This window comes from Buceros rhinoceros, unplaced genomic scaffold (genome assembly GCF_000710305.1).
Source record: "Buceros rhinoceros silvestris isolate BGI_N320 unplaced genomic scaffold, ASM71030v1 scaffold302, whole genome shotgun sequence".
NCBI lineage: Eukaryota > Metazoa > Chordata > Aves > Bucerotiformes > Bucerotidae > Buceros > Buceros rhinoceros.
This window is the reverse complement of record NW_010396902.1, coordinates 3211-22048: the sequence shown is the minus strand read 5'-3', so window position 1 is coordinate 22048 and position 18838 is coordinate 3211. Positions and strand designations below refer to the sequence as shown.

Sequence of the window (18838 nt, the reverse complement as noted above, 5' to 3'; positions counted from 1 at the left end):
GGGAGGGTGGGCGCAGAGGGGAGTGAAGGTGGGGGGAGGTCCCTGTGTGCATTAACTGTAGTGATAACTTCTGATTTCACAAAGCAGACCTGGTGTTTGACGAGTACGAAGATAACTAGTTACACCTGTAGAGTGAATGTACAGAGAAGGATATGCTTCCACACTTGCAGTAAAAACATGGGAAGTGTCTGGATTTATATGTCAGTACCCAAAAGTACCTGCACCTCCAGCAGGCATTTACATTCTGCTTCTGATCTGAGGTGCCAATCATGTTTTAGCTCCTATCATGAAAGGAAGAATCAGTGGAGATATTAACCTGTAGAAGCATTCACATATGCAGGGTTTCCATTTGGAAAAAAACATGTGCAAAAATAAGGGCAAAAAATGTGACTTTCCCAGTCCTGTGAACAAATATCCTAGTGGGGCTGAAATTGCAAAAGGGTTTAAAGTGCAGCCAAAACCTAAGTCACATAAAAGACACGGCTATATGTATGTCCTGATTTGTCCATAAATCCTTGGTGCTACACAAGTGATGCTGGGCAAGAAACAGAGTCCTGAAAAATATGGGCGCACCTGGTTACGTAAAGCATGTATCTCACGAAACACCAGTTCTTCTCAGAACTCAGGAGAAACCCTGGCCTTAGCAAAACACTGCCACGTCAATGGGCATCAACAGTTCTGTCTTAGTGCTGCATCTGACAATCTGTCCTTCAGCAGACACTTAGGATGGCTCTTTTTTTCTCACACTGCTTTTAAACTGCTGTAATTATTTCTGGTGATGTCAGCTGGCAGTGGAAGCAACTAAGATTTCAGCCAACATTATTTTTGGCTGCTGGTGCTGAAATGAAGCAGGAGAGCTTGTGAAAAGCTGTATGCCCTTTGGGTGGCGCCTGCTGCAAAGCTTTTGGTTTCTTTTGAAACATGGTATTGCTGAGAAATGTCCCAGCCTAATGCTGCCTGGGTGGACTTTAAGACTCCAGATCCTTTGGGTACTGCTGGAAGAGGGTGTAACCACAGAGCATCAGGGATATCTGGTATGCAAAGAGAGGACAGAAAATAGAAAATTAATTCCATCTATTTATAAATGCAGTTTGCATTTGTAAGTGCGAGTCATTTACCTCTATGGGTTTGACTATTGAAAAAATAAGCTGTAAACATAGTTTATTAGTTATTAAATTTATTTTTTTTAAATATTGTTGACATATATACCCATGAATAACACAAGCCCTTGCCTACCCTCACAGTTAAAAGAACTGAGAAAATATCAACTGCCTTTCTTTTTCAGATACTGGTAGTCAAGGTGGGAAGAACAGGTTTTAAGAAAGGCTTTGTTTAGCACAGTCATGGTTAGAGCTGGGACACCTGCCATGGGGTGTAAGTGTGTGGGCTGTTAGATCTTGGGTCAGATCTGATTTTCATCACTGAGTGATTCTCACCCGTAAGGACCTGGTGGTTGGGGAACGTGAGTCACAAGTGTATCCGGGCTCACCTCCCACTCAACCTGCCAGGCCAGCAGAGCCAGGAAGCAATGTTGTAATGTGCTGCTGGATGTGCTGACACCGTGCTACTAACACCTCCATCTCAACCAAGGGAGTTGAACGCAGGTCTCTCTCTGAGCTTGGTTTCCTGGGATTGTTTTAGAATTGTTTCAGTTTAGACATGCAGGGCTTAGCTCTGCCCTCAAAGTCTCCCCCCTTTTGTAATCCAGTGCTGCACAAATGCTGTATGTCACTCGTATTTATGATATTATCTTGTGGCAACAGGAAAGGTGAGAGGCACTTCTAAGGAGCTGTGATGTGCCAGAGTACAATGACAAAACAAGGTTGGCCGTAAACTAGCTTATTGATCAATTACTGGAATCAATCTTTGGGAAAAGAAAACACACTCAAAATACCAATAGAAGAAACACAAAGACTTAATTATTCAACACAGAAGACTTTATTTACAATTAGACATAAGGATCTCAGACAAAAGAGTTCAAGCTTTGTTTTACTTGTATTGAGTTCATTTACATTTCAAGATAAATGTTTATCTTGCACTGTTTGAACAAAAGTAAATACTTAACATTAGCCTTAATAACATGAATTAACAAAAACTGCAACTGAGTCTTTGGACAAAATAACTACTAATTATAATTCAGGTGCACTGTAGGTGCTGAACATTTAAAAGTTTTAGAAGTCCAAACCTGCGTTGAGATCAATGAGATTACACATATGAATGAACTATATGTCTGTATGCAAAACTGGGCCCTGAGACGTTTAAAATCATGGCCTGACTTGCTGGATCACTGCTGCCAGAGCACCACATTGCACTAAACAACATGAGCAGAGCAGACAGTAACTTGCTCACAGTGGGCTTGAAGTCAAAGAAAATGAAGCTGAAATGCTAGTGTAGCAGAAATGACTGGAGCATTGCTGTTATTCCTTTCATGAAAGTATCTCACTGGCTCGTTCTGGCAAAAAAACCCCTTGGTGTCAGATCTTGAACCACAGTAGTGGTTCAGAGTGTGTTCAGTGTTTCAGAGATGAAGGTGACTTAACGACTTCGGCTGTCCTCATAATTTTTTGACCAGTCCATAGGACTCTAGGGATGCCTTCAGTTGTGTCAAACTGTTCTCAGACTAATATGGGAACAGAGCATCACCTACGACACCATCAGTAAAGATGAGAGAAAGGACTTGTTTCTCGCTGACTAGCAAGCACCAAGTAATCAAATGCACAGGCTCTTGTAAGTGAGAGCAGAGCTTCCCTTGAGCGTTGTGGCTCCTTCACTTCTTTTGCTTTGTTACTTTGCATTTTCAGTGCACAGCTGGAAAAAGGGTGCAGCAGTGTACCACATAGACCTTGCCTTCAAGAATAAACTCTTGGGATTTCTGTGATTCATCAGCTTTCTTGATAGCTACACAACTTTGTCCACAAGGAACATAGGATTAAAACACCAGCATTTTAGTCTGTTGAGTTTTCCCCTTTATTTCCAAAGGGACAAAACATGTTATTAAGGATATTTGGCCAAAGACCTTGCAAAAATCCTTTACAAGCAAGAAAAACCTTTCTGGTTTGAAGTCCATTGTAACATTATTTCCACAAACAAAGCTATGAGAGGCTGGATGTGTCCAATTTTCCCTTTTTCTTTGCAGCTCTTATTTAAAGGGACAAAATCTTAGAAAGTGCTGAACTGATGCTCTCATTCTGAATTCAGTGAGTCCGTGGGAAGAGACCCACATATTGAGAGACACTCAATATCTGCCCCATTGACTCTCATTTCTAAGATATGGCATTCAGATTAAATGAAAAAGTAAACCATTTACACAGATGGCAGTGTTTGCTACTTGTCTACAGGCTGATGCACTTCATTAAACTAATGGTTGCACAAATTTCCTTGTGGCAGATGGTTCAATAGAGAACATCAGTAAAGAATTGGGGCTACTGTTTTAATTTATGATCTTCTACAGCAAGGAAGTGGAACTTTCTGAGGTTTGATCAAAATCATTATTTCAGTCTTTCCTGTGTCTGAATCATTCTGGGATATTTTTTCTTGACCTTAAAGGTGACATATCAGGTTATAGTCTAAGAGAAGCCTTGGGTGAAGTGGGGTTAAGGCAGAGCAGGGGCTTGTGTTGAAGCAAGAGACAGAAAGAAAAGCAGGTGAAGGCAACAGAAAGAGCAGTGGAGCAGGTTGGGAGAGTTAGGGAGTTGTTCAGATTTTCGTGGTGTCAAACGCTGGTGAGCTCCATCAACATATGAATAACTACAGTGTGTCTATGAGCCAACTCCATGTAAAATGTATAAACCACATATTTCTGTAAGTCTTTTATTAACTTCATGTATCACAGCTAGTAATTTTACATAATAATCTTCTCATTCAAGGCAATTCACATCCCTGAATAGAGAACAGAGAGCAGTTCTACTGCAGCAGCTTCCTTTCCTCGAAGGAACAGAAAGAAACACTGTAGAGAATATCCAGAGCACAGCATGAGCTCGAAGGTGTTGTCATTCCCAGCCTGTGCTCAAAGGCAGAACATCAGCAAAAGGCTCTCATTTGTCTTGCAAATCCAAGAAGAAAAAAAGTAGCAAGTTGCATAAATGGCAGAAGGTGGACTAAAATCCAACTGCACTTCAACTTCAGTCTGCTTGAATGTCATTTAAAATTTGTGACAAAAAGTTCTTTGAAAGCATAGTTTCTATGGTGGCCTCTCTAGTGATGTCAGAAACATAGACCTTTGGGAACATCAGCTTATTTGGGTTAGTGAGTTGGTCTTCTCAAAATGGAAAAGCATTTTGAATTCCATAGCATGTGGCCTGGCTATGCCTTGAATCATACCTCTCGTCTCTGAAGTTTAACACGCCACTTGGCTGAAATTTCAGTTAAGCATTGACTACCTCTGACGTCTCTTGTTACCTGTAGTGGAATAAATTCAGCATGTGATGAGGCAAGTCATCATCTTAAAAATGTCTCTTTACTACAGCATACTTTCCTCCATAACATTCATGTCCCTGTACTTCTTTTAACTCACTCCAAAACTGTGTTTGTTTTCCTAGATATCAGTGCATTAATCCACCACTTGGTTATCCTGCTCGTGATGGGTGTATATTTAGTCTTAATAGGCTAGGTGTGTTCAGGAGACATTTAGACTAACATGAAATTCGTGAATGATGGAGAGAAAGAAGTGAGAATCCCTACCCAACACTCAGTAAAAAATGTCATTTACAGTGGTGTCCCCAAATACCAGACAGAGCCATGTCCTGGAGTAGCACAGGAATATGGAGACGTGTGGCTTCCGTCTCTGAAAAGTATTAGAGGGCACTTCTGAACAGTTTAGCAGCAATCTTGGATAAAATACCTATTTTCACAAACTCACAACAATCTTGTTGTGTTTTGGAACAAAAAAATGTTGGTCTTTGATTTGGTTCCCGGTACCCTCTCCTGAATGTGTTTAGGAGCGTCCTGAAAGATTAAGGCTGGGAAGAGAATTTGAAAACATTATCTAAATTATCTGGGTGATTTCCCACAGAACAACTGCTGAATTTACTAGCACTTAAAAAAAAAGAACAGATAAATAGGTAAAGATTCTGAACTTCTTAAAACCCTGAGGAAAAGTTACTGCTGAGGACTTAGGTGTTAAGTGTATACTTACTTATTTTAATCTCTTTGACCTGCATGTGCAATAGGAAACCATGAATGCGAGGAACAGCACAGAGCCTGCGATTATTAATGCCATCTGCAGTATGCTCAGCAGCTGGACCGGACCAGTGACTTTTTTTCTGAACATTTCTGCTTTTGCATCCCCAATCACAGCAGTCTGAAACAGCACAAGAAAAATGCCAGCGAAAGGTAATTATGCAAGTCCTCACTTGCTCAATATATTCTTGGCATGTGCAAATCCCACCATGAGTTTAATTGCCCAATTTCAGAGACTGAAAAAGCTAGGTACAGTGTTTTTTTTTTTAAACAGTGAAGATTAATAGACAGAAAATCTACTAACCTCATTTAGCCAAAGAAGAGGGAAAACATAAGGTTTTTTAACTTTTGATAAAGCTCTGAAATGAGAAGATAAGTACAGCGTGTTACCTTTAGTTTGGTGCATAAGCCCAGTCTCTACTTAAATATTTTTCTTCTCCTCTAACTACATTTCTGTTTTCCAGGTATACCTTTTTAGTACGGATATGGAATGAAAAAAATAAGCTTACAATTAATAACACATTTTACATATCTTTCTGTCTGGTCTTCCATATGTGGCTAGTCAGAAAGAAGAAAAGCTGAACACAGCCAGGTGTTGGTGGGAGGGTTGGAAGATCTGTGTGGTGTTCACCTGCCAGATGTACAGGATCCCGAAAGGCACATCTATACATGTACATTTGTGACAACGAAGAGAAAAGAAGCATCTAGAGACCTGTCAGTCCTTGTGATAAAATCCATCTAGCAACAGAGCACACATAAATTCCCTCTCTCTTTGGATTTAGTACATAAAATACATTTTGCCTTCTAGTTCTTCCTCATGGTCCCCATCTGGGTTTTGTAACAATGATGTTTTTAAAGGCATGTTGCCTTGTAGTCTTCTGTGAGGAAATCGAATGTGTGTTAAAATACTTCAGCCATTCCTTGCTCAAGAGGGTTTCCTCTTTTGATGAAATTTATGTTCTCTGACAAGTCATGACTGAAGTTTTTGCAAGACAGACAAAAAGGCTTTGGGAAAGTATTTTTATTCCTTCTTTCCCCGGCCATTTCTACTGACACTCTCACAGACTAGTCAGCCCTCCTGAAAAAAAATCGTAAAAACCAAAATGATGAAGAAGTACTTACTCAATTTTTGGTGCAGGCTTCACAAGGAGGTTTACTTGCAACCTTTTTGCAAACCGTAGTGTAAAACCAGTGATCTAAAAAGTAAAAAATACCTCCATATTAATTCAAACTTTTTAATTGGATGCCTAAGCCTAGAATATGGACTGCATCAAAAAGCACTTTGGTATTATTTTATCCTTATGTCATTTACGGAATTGTAATGTTTCTTAGGTTTACTCATTTCTCATAGAAGTTCTGATTTTGTGACTTTACCATAGTTACTTTTGTAATTTGCAATTAAAACTGAAGAAAAAAAAAGTTAAAAATACTAAATTAGTCATGAAATGTTTCATATAAAAATTTTTTTAGGGATTTTTTTTACCAGAAATTAGCTAAATTTTCTTTTTCCATAAGAACAATGTTTAACTTGCATAGGGACAAACCCAAGCGATTCATATCAGAACAAACATCAAAAAACAAAGGACAGTTATTGTCTTTATCTCCTTTTCCACTCTGTCCTCCATAAAAACAAGAAAGGGTACAATATATTTAGGAAATTCTGGTTGATGTCTCTATTCCAAATAAGGTGAAACAAATATTTAACTTTAGATGTTACATAGCTCAACTGTCAAATTATATGACTAAAAATATATTAGTGAGAAATCCTGAATTTTACCTTTTCATCTAAATTTAGAGCAAAATACAATTTTGGAACCTTAGAATTCATTACACAACTCAGAAAACTTTGGTAAATGAAGTTAAGAAATTGAATCTCTGGAACAGAAGTAGAGGTAATATTGGAGGCAATCAAAATCAGAACTGTCATAAACCCGTTTGGGAGCTCTGTTGGACAACCCAAGTCATGAAGTCTGTATTAGGTCTGTTCTAGACTGGTCCGTTTGGACTTCTAGCAATTATCTTGGAAATCAACCTATATTTATTTAATTTCAATTGAGATGATAATTATACCAAAATGGCTAGTTATTTTCATCAGAAAATGAAAAAACTTAACTATAGAGGCAACAGAAAGCATTCGTAGAAAATAGTTTTCTCAAAGTACTTGGCGGTCATAGAAAAGCTATAGCATTCTTCAGAGTTTGCAGATACTATTTAAACCCACATTCACAGTAAGGAAAAATCAAAACTTATTCTCCAAACTTTGAAGGATGAAATGAGACAAAGTTCTGCTCTAAATTTCCCCTGCTAAAACCGTAACACTTTAGATGAGCAGGTCTTGCAAAAGCTGTATCTTGCAAAATACCGTATCATCTTCTGCTTGTCTCTCTGGTAAAAGGCTTCCTCTACTATGACTGAATTTTGAGTTTACTGAGTTACAGTTATTAAATACTTGGACTCACAGGTTCTATATCTAGAAATGTCTCATGCTCCTCCTCATTTGGGCTCAGGCCTTCAACATTATTCAATATAGAATCACTTGCATGAAGGAAATGTGGAAGAGAGATGAACACTGGTCTTCCTATGTGAAAAAACAAACTCACTTGAATCATTAAGCCTTGTTTCAACGCTCATGAGGACATTTTCCACGCATACATTGTTTTTAATATAGACACACAAATTTGATAAAAATGTTAGTAGACCCACCCAAAAATAAATTCCTGCGATTTCTGTGATTCTGCTGTCACACACACACACCCATGCGCAACCTGCGGGTGAATTATCACAAATACAAGGCTGTGACTATCTCTGGCTTTTATACAGTGCCCCCTCCTTCGCTTTCTATACGAATATAGAATACAAATATTTCTGTGGTTTCACAGGTATCTGTACTATCACAATTTTGCATAGCATTATGCAAAATACAGAAATATTGTAGTCCACATTTGGGGAAACGAGGCTGCAGAAATGTGAAAGGTCTCACAGGCAAACTATGGAAGAACTCACAGACAAACAGGAACATCCTGGATTTTAGGGTAACACCTCGACTATGGGACATGTGCTTTCTCCCCGGATAAATGGCTGGTTCGGCAGTACCATGTCACCACTATACCTGCTTTGCAGGCACTGATGTCTAGGACTCCACCTAACGTGCAGTTCTCTGATATGACTTTATCTGTGCAGAAGCAATAATTATCTTCAACTTCAACCGGTGACGCAAATGCTTCACGAGGAACTGTGAAACGATACAGTGGGATTCCCTTCACTTCTTGCTTACTCCGGAAAACTCCATAGATTGATCTGAATATAAAAGAGGAGAAGCATGTTTCAGTCATTTGGATTAAAAATCTGAATTCATGGCAATACTGCTTAGGGATACCCCAACTGTCTCTCTCTTAAAAGAAACAAGTACTCCAGGAAGCCAGTATCCAGAATCCCTTCACGCTGTTCAGCAGTTTGTAGGGATGTTCCTCTGTAATAGTGAATATTCCACACTTTCACAAGAGGATGTAAAAGCTCAGTGGTGAGCGTGATAATACACAAAAAGACAGACAGAAATACTAATACTAATAATAAGCAATATACACAAAACTATCAAAATAATCGAGCTCTTTTCTCTACACACTTCTACACCCACTGTATGACATTTTTGAAAGTCTTTGGACTACAGTAGAGATAGTTATCAATATAAATCAGCTCTGCTAAAGGTTTTGTTGACCCTGTGAAGCTAATCTAAGCTTTATCATTCAGGCAATGTTCTTCATATAACTTTTTTCTATTACACGTGAATCAGAACACCCCTTAAACTTCTTCTGGTTGGTACATTATCAGCTGATACAGAGATACGGTTGTTGCACAGTAATGTGACCAGGGCAGCAACACTTTGTACTGTAGCCAAACAAAAGAAGGGTTCAGGGTTTTGCAATGTGGACAGAACCAATTTCCATGACCCCGTTTCAGCATGACCATTTTGTCATTGTTACTGTTCTTCATTTTTCATTAATTATAGGAATTAAATAGCCAAAGGGATCTCTCAAACTGTGTGAAATCATCCAAAGAATTTCATAATTTCTCCTCTGCATAGAATTCCCTTTTCCATGACTTGTGAAATGCTTTCCAGTTTGGGGATACAATTACCCCACCAAAAAAAAAAAAAAGCTTTAACTTCATGTGAAAACACTGATCTTTAAAACCAAACAGTCTGCAAAGCAAATACCCCACTTTAAACCTAGTTAAAAGGCAGCAGCTGTTTCCAGGCAGCAAAATAAATATAGGGGTCAAACCTCCCAAAGTAAATACACCGTGATGCACTTTAAATCTTTTAACATTGCTTTCAGCAATCCCACTGGAGAACTCAGGGACACTGGGATAGCCACAGCAGAAGCAGCAGGCTCAAAAGCCATCAGTAAGGAATGGTTGAGTAGGTTTCTTTCTTTGTTAGTACATAAAAATAAAATTTGTAAAAATACCCTGTGTGAAAACAATTTTGCGTATCTAGTAGGTGATAGCAAATCCTGTTCTGCATAGATGATGTCCTGCAGAAATGCCAAAGATGGGCCTAACTGGTCGCTGTTGTAGTTACTGCCTTCTCAGACCAAATAAGGCAGGTTACAGACTGGGTCTAATCTCAGACTTGAACCCTGTGACCCTCAATGTCTTTCATAGATCCGTAACACGCAACAGTGTCAAATATTCCTGAATTACACATCTGTAACTGGCTGAAATAAAATACACAGCAAATAGCTCACTACTTGACAAAATAGAAGTGCTAGAATCAAGTTCTGAATCATGAGCACAGCTCACAAATTTATTTGTGTTTAGGCGAAATGTTTATGTTGAACTGTCTTGGCTGCCTGAGCCCGAGCAGGGTCAATGCAACTGCACTCTGAAATGAAAGAGCATTCAGGAGGCACATGCAGGTGTGTACACACACCAGGAAGGGACCAGCCTACCTGCAAATGTCGGAGGAGAAGAAGCGCAATTTCTGATTCTTCTTAACAAATGGTGGGAATGATGCCCCATCTGTGAATAAAGTAAAATAAGAGCTTGAAAGCAATTCCTCTTTAAAGACATGATTTAATTTCTAGCTCTATACTCAGCCCCTACTTTCCTATAAAGCTGTGAAAAAGCTAAACAAAATGAGTCATTTATGGGGAAAATATTTACGTAAGCTATATCACAGTGGCAGGCACTCCACAGATAAGATTGAATTGGTTTTGAAAGTGAGCCAAATTATGGCAGCTATTTATTTTTTTTCCACAGGTGTAAAGCTATAAGATCAAGCCCAATAAAAACAAAGGATAAAAAACAGTCCTGCTTAGTGCAAATCCAAATACTTGTTGCCATTGCTTCAAGGTTTATGCAGTCTGAAGACCTAAACCTTTCTAGAGATACTTGATTCACCTGCAGTTATGGCACTCAGCACGTACAAGAAAGACAGCTTTATACTTCAAAATTCCCTATTTAATAATCACTGCTAAACTTTTCACCAAAAATTCCTCAAGTGGACCTCTTTGTAAGATGTGATCCTCTCCACAGCTAATGGAGAGAAGGAAGCACTTCTAGGGCAGAACCCATCTCACCCTATGTCAGACGTGCAAAATAGGTCAGAGGAACAGCACTTGGATGATGTATTTTTCTCCCCTCAGTACAATAAGAAGACAGCCAGCCAGTACACATGCATATTTCTGCATTGCAAGCGTTTTCCCAAACAAGATGTTGTAACAAACTTTTAATGAGTACATTTGTTACTTCTTGCTACAATTTCTGTTTAGTTTCTTAGTCAGCAGTTAAAACCAAGGGATTGAAAACATCTTTGAATCCAGTTGGCAAGAGCAAGAAAGCTAAATTACATACTGCCACTTGCCCACTGCTGACAGAGGAACTTTTTCTTAAAGACCCAAGACCATCCTAGACACGCACTCTATTTCTAAATTTTGGCAATCTTGGAGAGTTTGCAAACATGGGTTCATTTCAAGCCTCATACACGAATACTGCTTGATATTTTTATCTAGGTATTTACTTATACTGTATATGCTCTGTTGTGGTGTGGAAGCTTACAAGATAAGAAGAAATACTCACGGTTCCTTACAAGTCTTTTTAAACCTTCTCTAAATACATGCTCTCTCCTGAGCAGTCACACTGAATGCTCTTGTAAACTGTGCGATAACCTTTGTTAACAATGAAAAGCTCCACATTTTCACTGTGCTGGAGCACTTAGTCTAGTTAGCTGAGTATATTTCTTCCATCAGCTGTGGAAGAAGAAAAATAAAAAACCTGACCTTGGGAAAAAAGCAAAATTATCTATGCCAGGTAAAGCAGCACAGGAATGGGAAAAAAGAAAAAATAAATTCCAATTTCATCCCAGACTAAACTACTTCTTGTCCTAATCCATCCCTATGTGCTTGCTAATTTTGTCTGTTGGCAGGGAATGGAATAATCAAAGAATAAGTGAAACAATCAAGCAATATATATATATAATTTTTTTAAAAAAATTGTAGTTTGTTATATTTATAATAAGTAACCTATAGTCATGTAGGCGTGATTTGTAGCTGAGAACTGGTTGTGAGTAGCTGTCTTAAAAAATTATTATTGAAATTGTTAAAAATCTAACCGTACTTGTCTGAGAACAAAGATAATCACTGAAGCCTAGGTAAAACAGGCTAAAGCCAGCACTTTGGAGCCAAAGGAGATCTAGGAATGTGATAGCCTGTTCTCTTGACCATATATGGAGTCTTCAAAGGAATTCAACTAGCGGATTCGAGGAAGGGGCGTTTCACGACCACCTAAGACCACTGGACAACCCTTGACACAAGAGCCTGAGCCTGCACAAGTCGGAGGGGAATATTATAATGATTTCTAGGAAAATTATTAAATATGTATCAATATTGTGGTAATTGTTGATGAGTATGTATGAAGATACTGAATATAATCTGCTCAGGTTTGTGCACTGGTATGCATGATTAGAGGAATGATCCTCCATGCATCCCACACGTCGCAGTAAAGAATGACTGCTTCCTAAGACTACACTGGTGTTAAGAAGTTCGATCCCGATTTTGGTGACACCTCCAAACCACCTGCCTGACAGCGTTCTCCCTTGTCGCTTCAATTTCTTTTCATATCTCATATCTGTCCATTCTGGTGCATTTAATTTTATTTTTCAGCAACAGAAATGAATGTACATTATTAGAGTGTAAAAACAATTTTCAACAGCTATAGCAAAGAAAAAATATCTTAGTTATATTGTACCATAAACGTAATTAGTAGAAACAGAGAGCTGGATTCTGTTCTTGTGTCTCTTCCACATCTACTTTAGCTGACGAGGGTGTTTGTACATGTATGTATAAACTAACATACAATAATGTATAATTTATATTATAATAGATACACACATGCATGTATAAAACTAGCAGTATGTACACATTCACATTGATATCGGTTTTTAATATACAGAATACAGAACTGTCAAAGCCTGAGGGAATTATTTAAATACTCATTATTCCATTACAATATCAGCAAATGTGTTGAAGTTATAAAAAGCTTTAAAAGGCTCACCTGTGCCATTAACCATATCGCAGTAACCTTCCCAGTATGACAGATTCCTTTAAGATAAAAAAAAAAAGTCATGCTGGATGTAGTATATTGTACCACATAATCTATTTCCTTACCTGTATTGCTAAATATAACTGCTCCAATATAAGCCTGATCCATTAGCAAAGTCAGAGGATACAGATGTTCACTCACTCAGATAAACTTTATGATGCATTAGAATAGGATAAAAGGGATCTACCTACTTAAGCATGTCAAATAGAAGTAACTACTGTAACAAAAAATCAATAACTGTCTTAAATCCAAGCTCCTAATAGGATAATTAATAAGTGAGAGAGATGGTTTTGCTAAGCCCAGGGCTTGAGCCAGCTCCCTTTGAATTGTTGAAGATTTTCCATTTATCTATATCTCTTAGTGAATCTTGAGTGTACCTTGAAAACATGCATGCTTTTTAATTATACAATGCTATGATACCTTTTATTTTTATAGCTTTCAATTATTGCTGTTTTTGTAATATCTTCTGTCCCAGTGTAGACTTTGTAAAGTCCATCAGATGTCCCATTATACTGTAACAGACATAAGAAGAAATAAGAGTTAGAAGTACTGAACAAGATTGTAGATTTTTCTTCCTCATAGCAGCTGCCTTAATTTTTCTTCACAGAATGATAACTGTGGAGGCTTTGCCTCCTCGTTGGTTTCACTTACCGGATAGAAGACGCCCAGAACTGGGTTCAAGGGGAAGGGGACCTTGCTTAAGAAAGGATCTTTGTATCCCCACAGTATTTCTTTCACTGTTCTGTTCTGCAGCATGGATGACTTAGAAGCTTTAATCCAAGTGTTTAACAGTAGTTGTATAAAAGTGTTTGTATACAAGGCAGGTGCAGCCTACAACAGCAATAAAATTAATGTTTAGCATAAAATTCTGCATGTGTTTTGGATCAAAAACTCAGAGACTGACTCCATGAAATCTCTGGCAAAGCTGGTTACCAGAGTTGCAGCTCACTAGTTTCTACTCTAAAATTGACGTTACTTAACAAAACAATTCCTGGACATACACAAAAGCAGAAAATTCATCTTTACTGCTTACACAAGTTCATTAGATCACTCCTCGTCACAGAATCACAGAACGGTTGAGGCTGAAAGGGACCTCTGCAGGTCATCTGGTCCAACCTCTCTGCTCAAGCAGGGCCACCAAGAGCCAGTTGCCCAGGATCAAGGCCAGACAGCTTTTGAGCATCTTCAAGTAATAATCTCAAATCCCTGTCTGTATAATGTGGGTTGTATCACTTTGGGTTTTCTACCTTTTTTCTGTCAACTCCATATGTTGCATACTTCAGACTCATTCACACTATAAACGTGTAAGTAAAAATACACAGGCCTTGTTGCTTATTGGCTTAGATAAGCGGTTTAGATTTACTGATATGCTAGAGGTAATACAAGTGTACAAAACTGACCAAGTGAGGAATCTCTATTATTTCTGTAATTAGAAAGACTACAAATTTGCAACAAACAAGTCCTTCCTTCTGAAGGCCTTTAATTCTAAGTAGCGGATGACTTTTCCTAATTCAATGAAGAGTAATGTGGATTTATCAGCAGTAATTGTAATGAATGTTCCCAAAGGCATAAACACAAAGTCAGGTCCTTGAAGGCAATGAATAGCCTGTGGAAAGCAAACAGAAAATTATTTATGTGGGTCTGTCTGGTGAAGTAGGAAATTGTAACACTTTTGGTAACTAAATCTGTGTAAAAACAAGTGATTCTCTTAGAGCAACTGCTCAGCCTAGGCCCGTTATTGAGCCATCTCTTTGTGCTTTGCACTATGGGGATAGCAATAGAAAAGTCCCTTTTGCTCTTGTTTCTTCCTCAACCCATGAATCTTTTACTTTTTTCTGAATTTGACTGCAAAGTAGAAAGAATGTATATGACAAGATTATGAAATAGAGGAGATGTGGGTTCAGTCCCCTCAGGGTTAAGAAATTGTGAAAAACATCTCTCTGAATTCTCTTGTGACAGTAAGATTATGATATAAATCCTGGGCTCCACTGGACTGAAGTCAGTGCTGTCAGAGGAGATGGTCAGAGCCTCTCTGTGAAATGGGGCTTACACCAGTGTGTTTCTGAACAGCAAAGTGGGTCTTGGATCTTCTGTTCCCATCTCCCCTGGTAAGGCTGCTTCCAGGCATGAGCCTAGGCTTAGACCCTTAAAGAGCTGTGTGGTCCAAAGTGTGGGAGCTGAGCAGCATTAGTTAATACTGCGACATGAACGACTCTGAGCATAGGAAACAAGAACGGCTTTTCAAAAGAGAGATGCTGGCCTAAATTAGGCAGAATATATGTGGTCTGAATAAGGTGGTTTGCCTTTATTTATTAGGTCTTTTCTTCCTAGAGAGAACACAGCTCAGGGGCACCTCATCACAATATTGCAGTCCTTAAAAGGCAGCTACAAAGAGCGTGGAGACTCTTTCTTCACAAGGAGCAATGTGGAGAAGACAAGGGGCAATAGGTACAAGTTGCACCAGGAAAGGTTTCATCTTGATAGAAGAAAGACATTTTTTATAGTGAGAACAGTCAATCACTGAAATGTTGTAGATTCCGTATTAGTGAAGATTTTCGAGGTGCAATTGGACAGGGTGCTAGAAAATCTCATCCAGGCTCTTTTTCTCATGAAAGATTGGATCAGATGATCTTTTGAGGTCCTTTCCAACATGGGCTTTTCTATGATTCTGAGGCTGATTCTATGATTCTGTACCATGTTCACACGAAACATCTCTTCACTTTGCCCCTAGCATCCATCCTCTCACAGTGATCCTCAACACTCCCAAGCAGACACCACAGTTAGTGCAAGGCACTCAGGCAACACAACCAGAGCTGAACATAAATATGAAAACTGTAACCGTCAGTCAAGGGCAAGCATTCTTATCCTGTGATAACAGAAAAACACCTGGACTGAAAAGGCTCTAGCACTACTCTAGGTGGGGACCCCTGTGCTTTCCTTCGAAGGACTAAGAGCTCAGGCAATGCCACTGCAGTGGTGCTGAAGGGCACCATGGGGAGCAAGCAGCTGGGGCAGTGAGGCCATGCATACACCAAGCATAGGATTTAATACAACCTCTCCTGCAAAGCAGGACAGGGTATTATGGAAAGAGTACTGGCAAACCCATCTTTACTGTTCATGCTGTACCTCACACAGAAAGGGAATCCATCCACAAACTCTTGATTCATTCCCACACTAAAATTGACTAGGAGGATGCTTTATGACACATCCCATCCAAACTGATGACTTTACTTCCATTGACTGGAACAAGTCAATTTTCTTTACCCTGGGAATATGAGGAAACCTTAATATATATGCAATATGTCCTCAGAATTCTCTTTTTATTTTTTTTTAAAGACTGTAATACAGTTAGTGTAGTTGACATTTGTATCATCTGAGTTCATAGAGAGGGAGCCTATCCTGTGGCAGTTTTAGTATTACTGATGCTAACCTCTCCCCTGATTCCTCCAGTATCTCAACATTTGCATGTGGATATTATGGTTTTGTTACTTTACTTACAACAACAGCAAGATTGAGGCAGGTGAATGTATCATTTTCTGTCCCAACAGACATATCAGGTTCAAAACGAGCAACATTAGGCAACATGTAGGATATTGTGCCATCAGCATTTTCTGTGATATTTTCTTTGGGTAAATATCGCACCCTGGAAATAAAAAATAACAGCATAGACTATTTAACATTTGATTTTTGAGGCATAAACCATGCCTGACTGGAGGTTTTGAAAAGTTGATGAACATTTTTGAAGATGAATGTTGAACATACCACTGAAAGACAAACATTTCATGTGAATATATGTAGAAATTCCATTTTCTGTAAAATATTTTTCCTTTGGAAGTTTTTCCTTAGTGCCTAATGGATTTTTTCCTCGATATTAAAATGAAAACAAATTATTTCTTTTTTATTTTTATTTCGGTAATGGATCTTGTATCTTTTTACATTTTCTTTTAAATTAATTTTGTTTTGTCACATTTTTTTCTAAGCTTTCTCATGGTTGTGTGTAAGTAGAAGAGGGTGATTCAGAATGTTCAATATACACTTGGTTTTTTACTTGATAGGCCTGTGTTGCAACAAAAGAGATTACAAGACAAATCTATAATGGGAATCTCTTTATCAGCATTGCATATGCATGTGGAGATTTATAAGTAGTCTTTCAGCCCCGCTGAGATTCTCATTAGCCTCTATCATGCCCTAGCATAATTCTCTGAGCTGTTGAAGATGTAGCTTTAGCTCAGCTCTTCAAGTTCCCATCCTCTTGCTGACCCCTCCTCGGGGGGGGCAGCATCCAGCGGACATCATATGGCTTAGTCTATGCTGTGGGTCCACAAAGCTTGTCCCAGTTCCATCCCAGAAGAGATCTTCAGTGTACTCTGTAAGATGTTCCAACCTAAACACAGGGGCACCAAAAGGTTCAGAGAGCATATCCCCATGGTACAGATGTAGCCAGTGCAGGTGGGCCTTACCCAAAAGCATCTGGATCTTGGTTTGTGTGCCTGTCATTTTAATTAATAGCCTAATGTGTAGAGCACTTACCTGAAAGTTGGGAGTTTTTTTTTTTTTTTTTAATATTGCTTCTAACTGGAAACAAGGTTTCCCAACAGAATTGCAGGAACAGTTGCATTATCAAGGCCAATTGTTCTACATTGTAATAAATAACTAAATACTAGAAGAAAGATTGAGCGGGAGACTCAGCATCACAGTGATTCAGGTAGATCCAATATCCAGGTGAGCATGACCGCAGTAGTGACAAGAGCTATAGCCATAATTTCTTACATAGTCTGATCTAGGCTTCCAGCAGAGATTTGTCCTTGAGAAAACAGGCACCATCACTACCACCAGACTAAAACAATTTTGTTGGGCAGGAATTCCACTTCTGCAGTATTTCTTAACTGGTTAGTTTCCTGATCCCTGTGTAACCATTTCCTATGTCTTCCCGCGTATTCTATGCACCAAGAGTTCTCTATTTCCAATGAGAAATAAATAATCTTATAACCTCAGCTGTAGATGTGCAATGAAAAACCATTTTGTGAATATAATACACATCCCCAAAGATATCAAAAAAGAAACAGCATTTTAGGAAAGCAATTTCATAACGAGGGTGCCAGCGATAGCTGGGTATTTGGTATATGGCTCAGGAAGCATTGACTAGTCTTGTGTCAACTTCATATTTAAAATTAAGCAAGTGATTAAAATCTTCCCTGAATGGGGATGGACTGCTGCATCTAGGCCCTAGTACATTCAGAAAAAGGAATACTTCCCACAGGAAAAATTGAAAACATAAAGGCTGTAGGATAAAAATAAGTTTAAAAGGAACAAAGAAAGAAAATGTTATTAAAATAAACACAAGCGATACATGGGTGATAAGGCATTGGTTTTAGGGCATTTGGTATATTTTCTTCTACGTAAAAAGTTGACAAAAACTGAACAGCAAGAAATGCAACTGTGTCCGTGCAGTGTTGTGGCTCACACCTTGCTAAGGAGCAATTGTTTTTCACAAGAGCAAACAGCTTCACACCCAGTTACCTATTTCTATATGTGTTTTCCCAAAGTGAGACCCGATTCAGAAAGTGTTTGCTCTGTGTAGCTGCAATTTAGGCTTTTTTGTCAAGACTAAAACATGATGCTGGAATTAAAAAAAAAAAAATAGTAATAACTCAACAGAACTTTCTCTGACTTGAACAAAATTTCTGATATGCCATGTCACATATTCAGGGGGTTTTGCTTACCTATATGTGTAAGGTCCTCTTTGTTCAAGTTTTGGACGTGATCCATTGTTTATTACCTCTGAAGGATTTTGTACGTCGAAAATCCAAAATTGCCTGTAAACTGAACTGCCTGGCACAAGCCAATTTTCAAAAGCAATGGTACCATTTGCAATGACAGCTTCCTAAAAAGACAAAAATCAAAGCTAAAATTAACCACAAAAATTGAGTGACAAGCTGCATTTCCTTTCCAGATGATTGTAGATTCCCAAACAAACAGAAAAAAACCCCTATTTTGTCATCAATACGAGGCACACAGCACACACTTTTTGCTGATGCTTGAAGGCAGCCTGACATTCCTG

General features: G+C 38.6%; 1 protein-coding gene across 1 annotated transcript in view; it reads right to left on the bottom strand.

The window, feature by feature from the left end:
* Nucleotides 1-3801: 3801 nt before the first annotated feature.
* The window catches only part of CD36 (CD36 molecule (thrombospondin receptor)), a 15585-nt gene continuing 548 nt past the window's right edge, over nt 3802-18838 (bottom strand). The window contains exons 2-13 of the mRNA XM_010146016.1: nt 18501-18661; nt 16276-16420; nt 13429-13608; nt 13198-13289; nt 12730-12776; nt 10128-10197; nt 8288-8475; nt 7638-7756; nt 6301-6374; nt 5483-5537; nt 5135-5299; nt 3802-4258 (exon numbers count right to left, since the gene is read on the bottom strand). Of these exons, the coding sequence (XP_010144318.1) occupies nt 5135-5299; nt 5483-5537; nt 6301-6374; nt 7638-7756; nt 8288-8475; nt 10128-10197; nt 12730-12776; nt 13198-13289; nt 13429-13608; nt 16276-16420; nt 18501-18661 (1296 nt within the window). The 3' untranslated portion in view covers nt 3802-4258. The remainder of the gene's footprint in view (nt 4259-5134; nt 5300-5482; nt 5538-6300; nt 6375-7637; nt 7757-8287; nt 8476-10127; nt 10198-12729; nt 12777-13197; nt 13290-13428; nt 13609-16275; nt 16421-18500; nt 18662-18838) is intronic.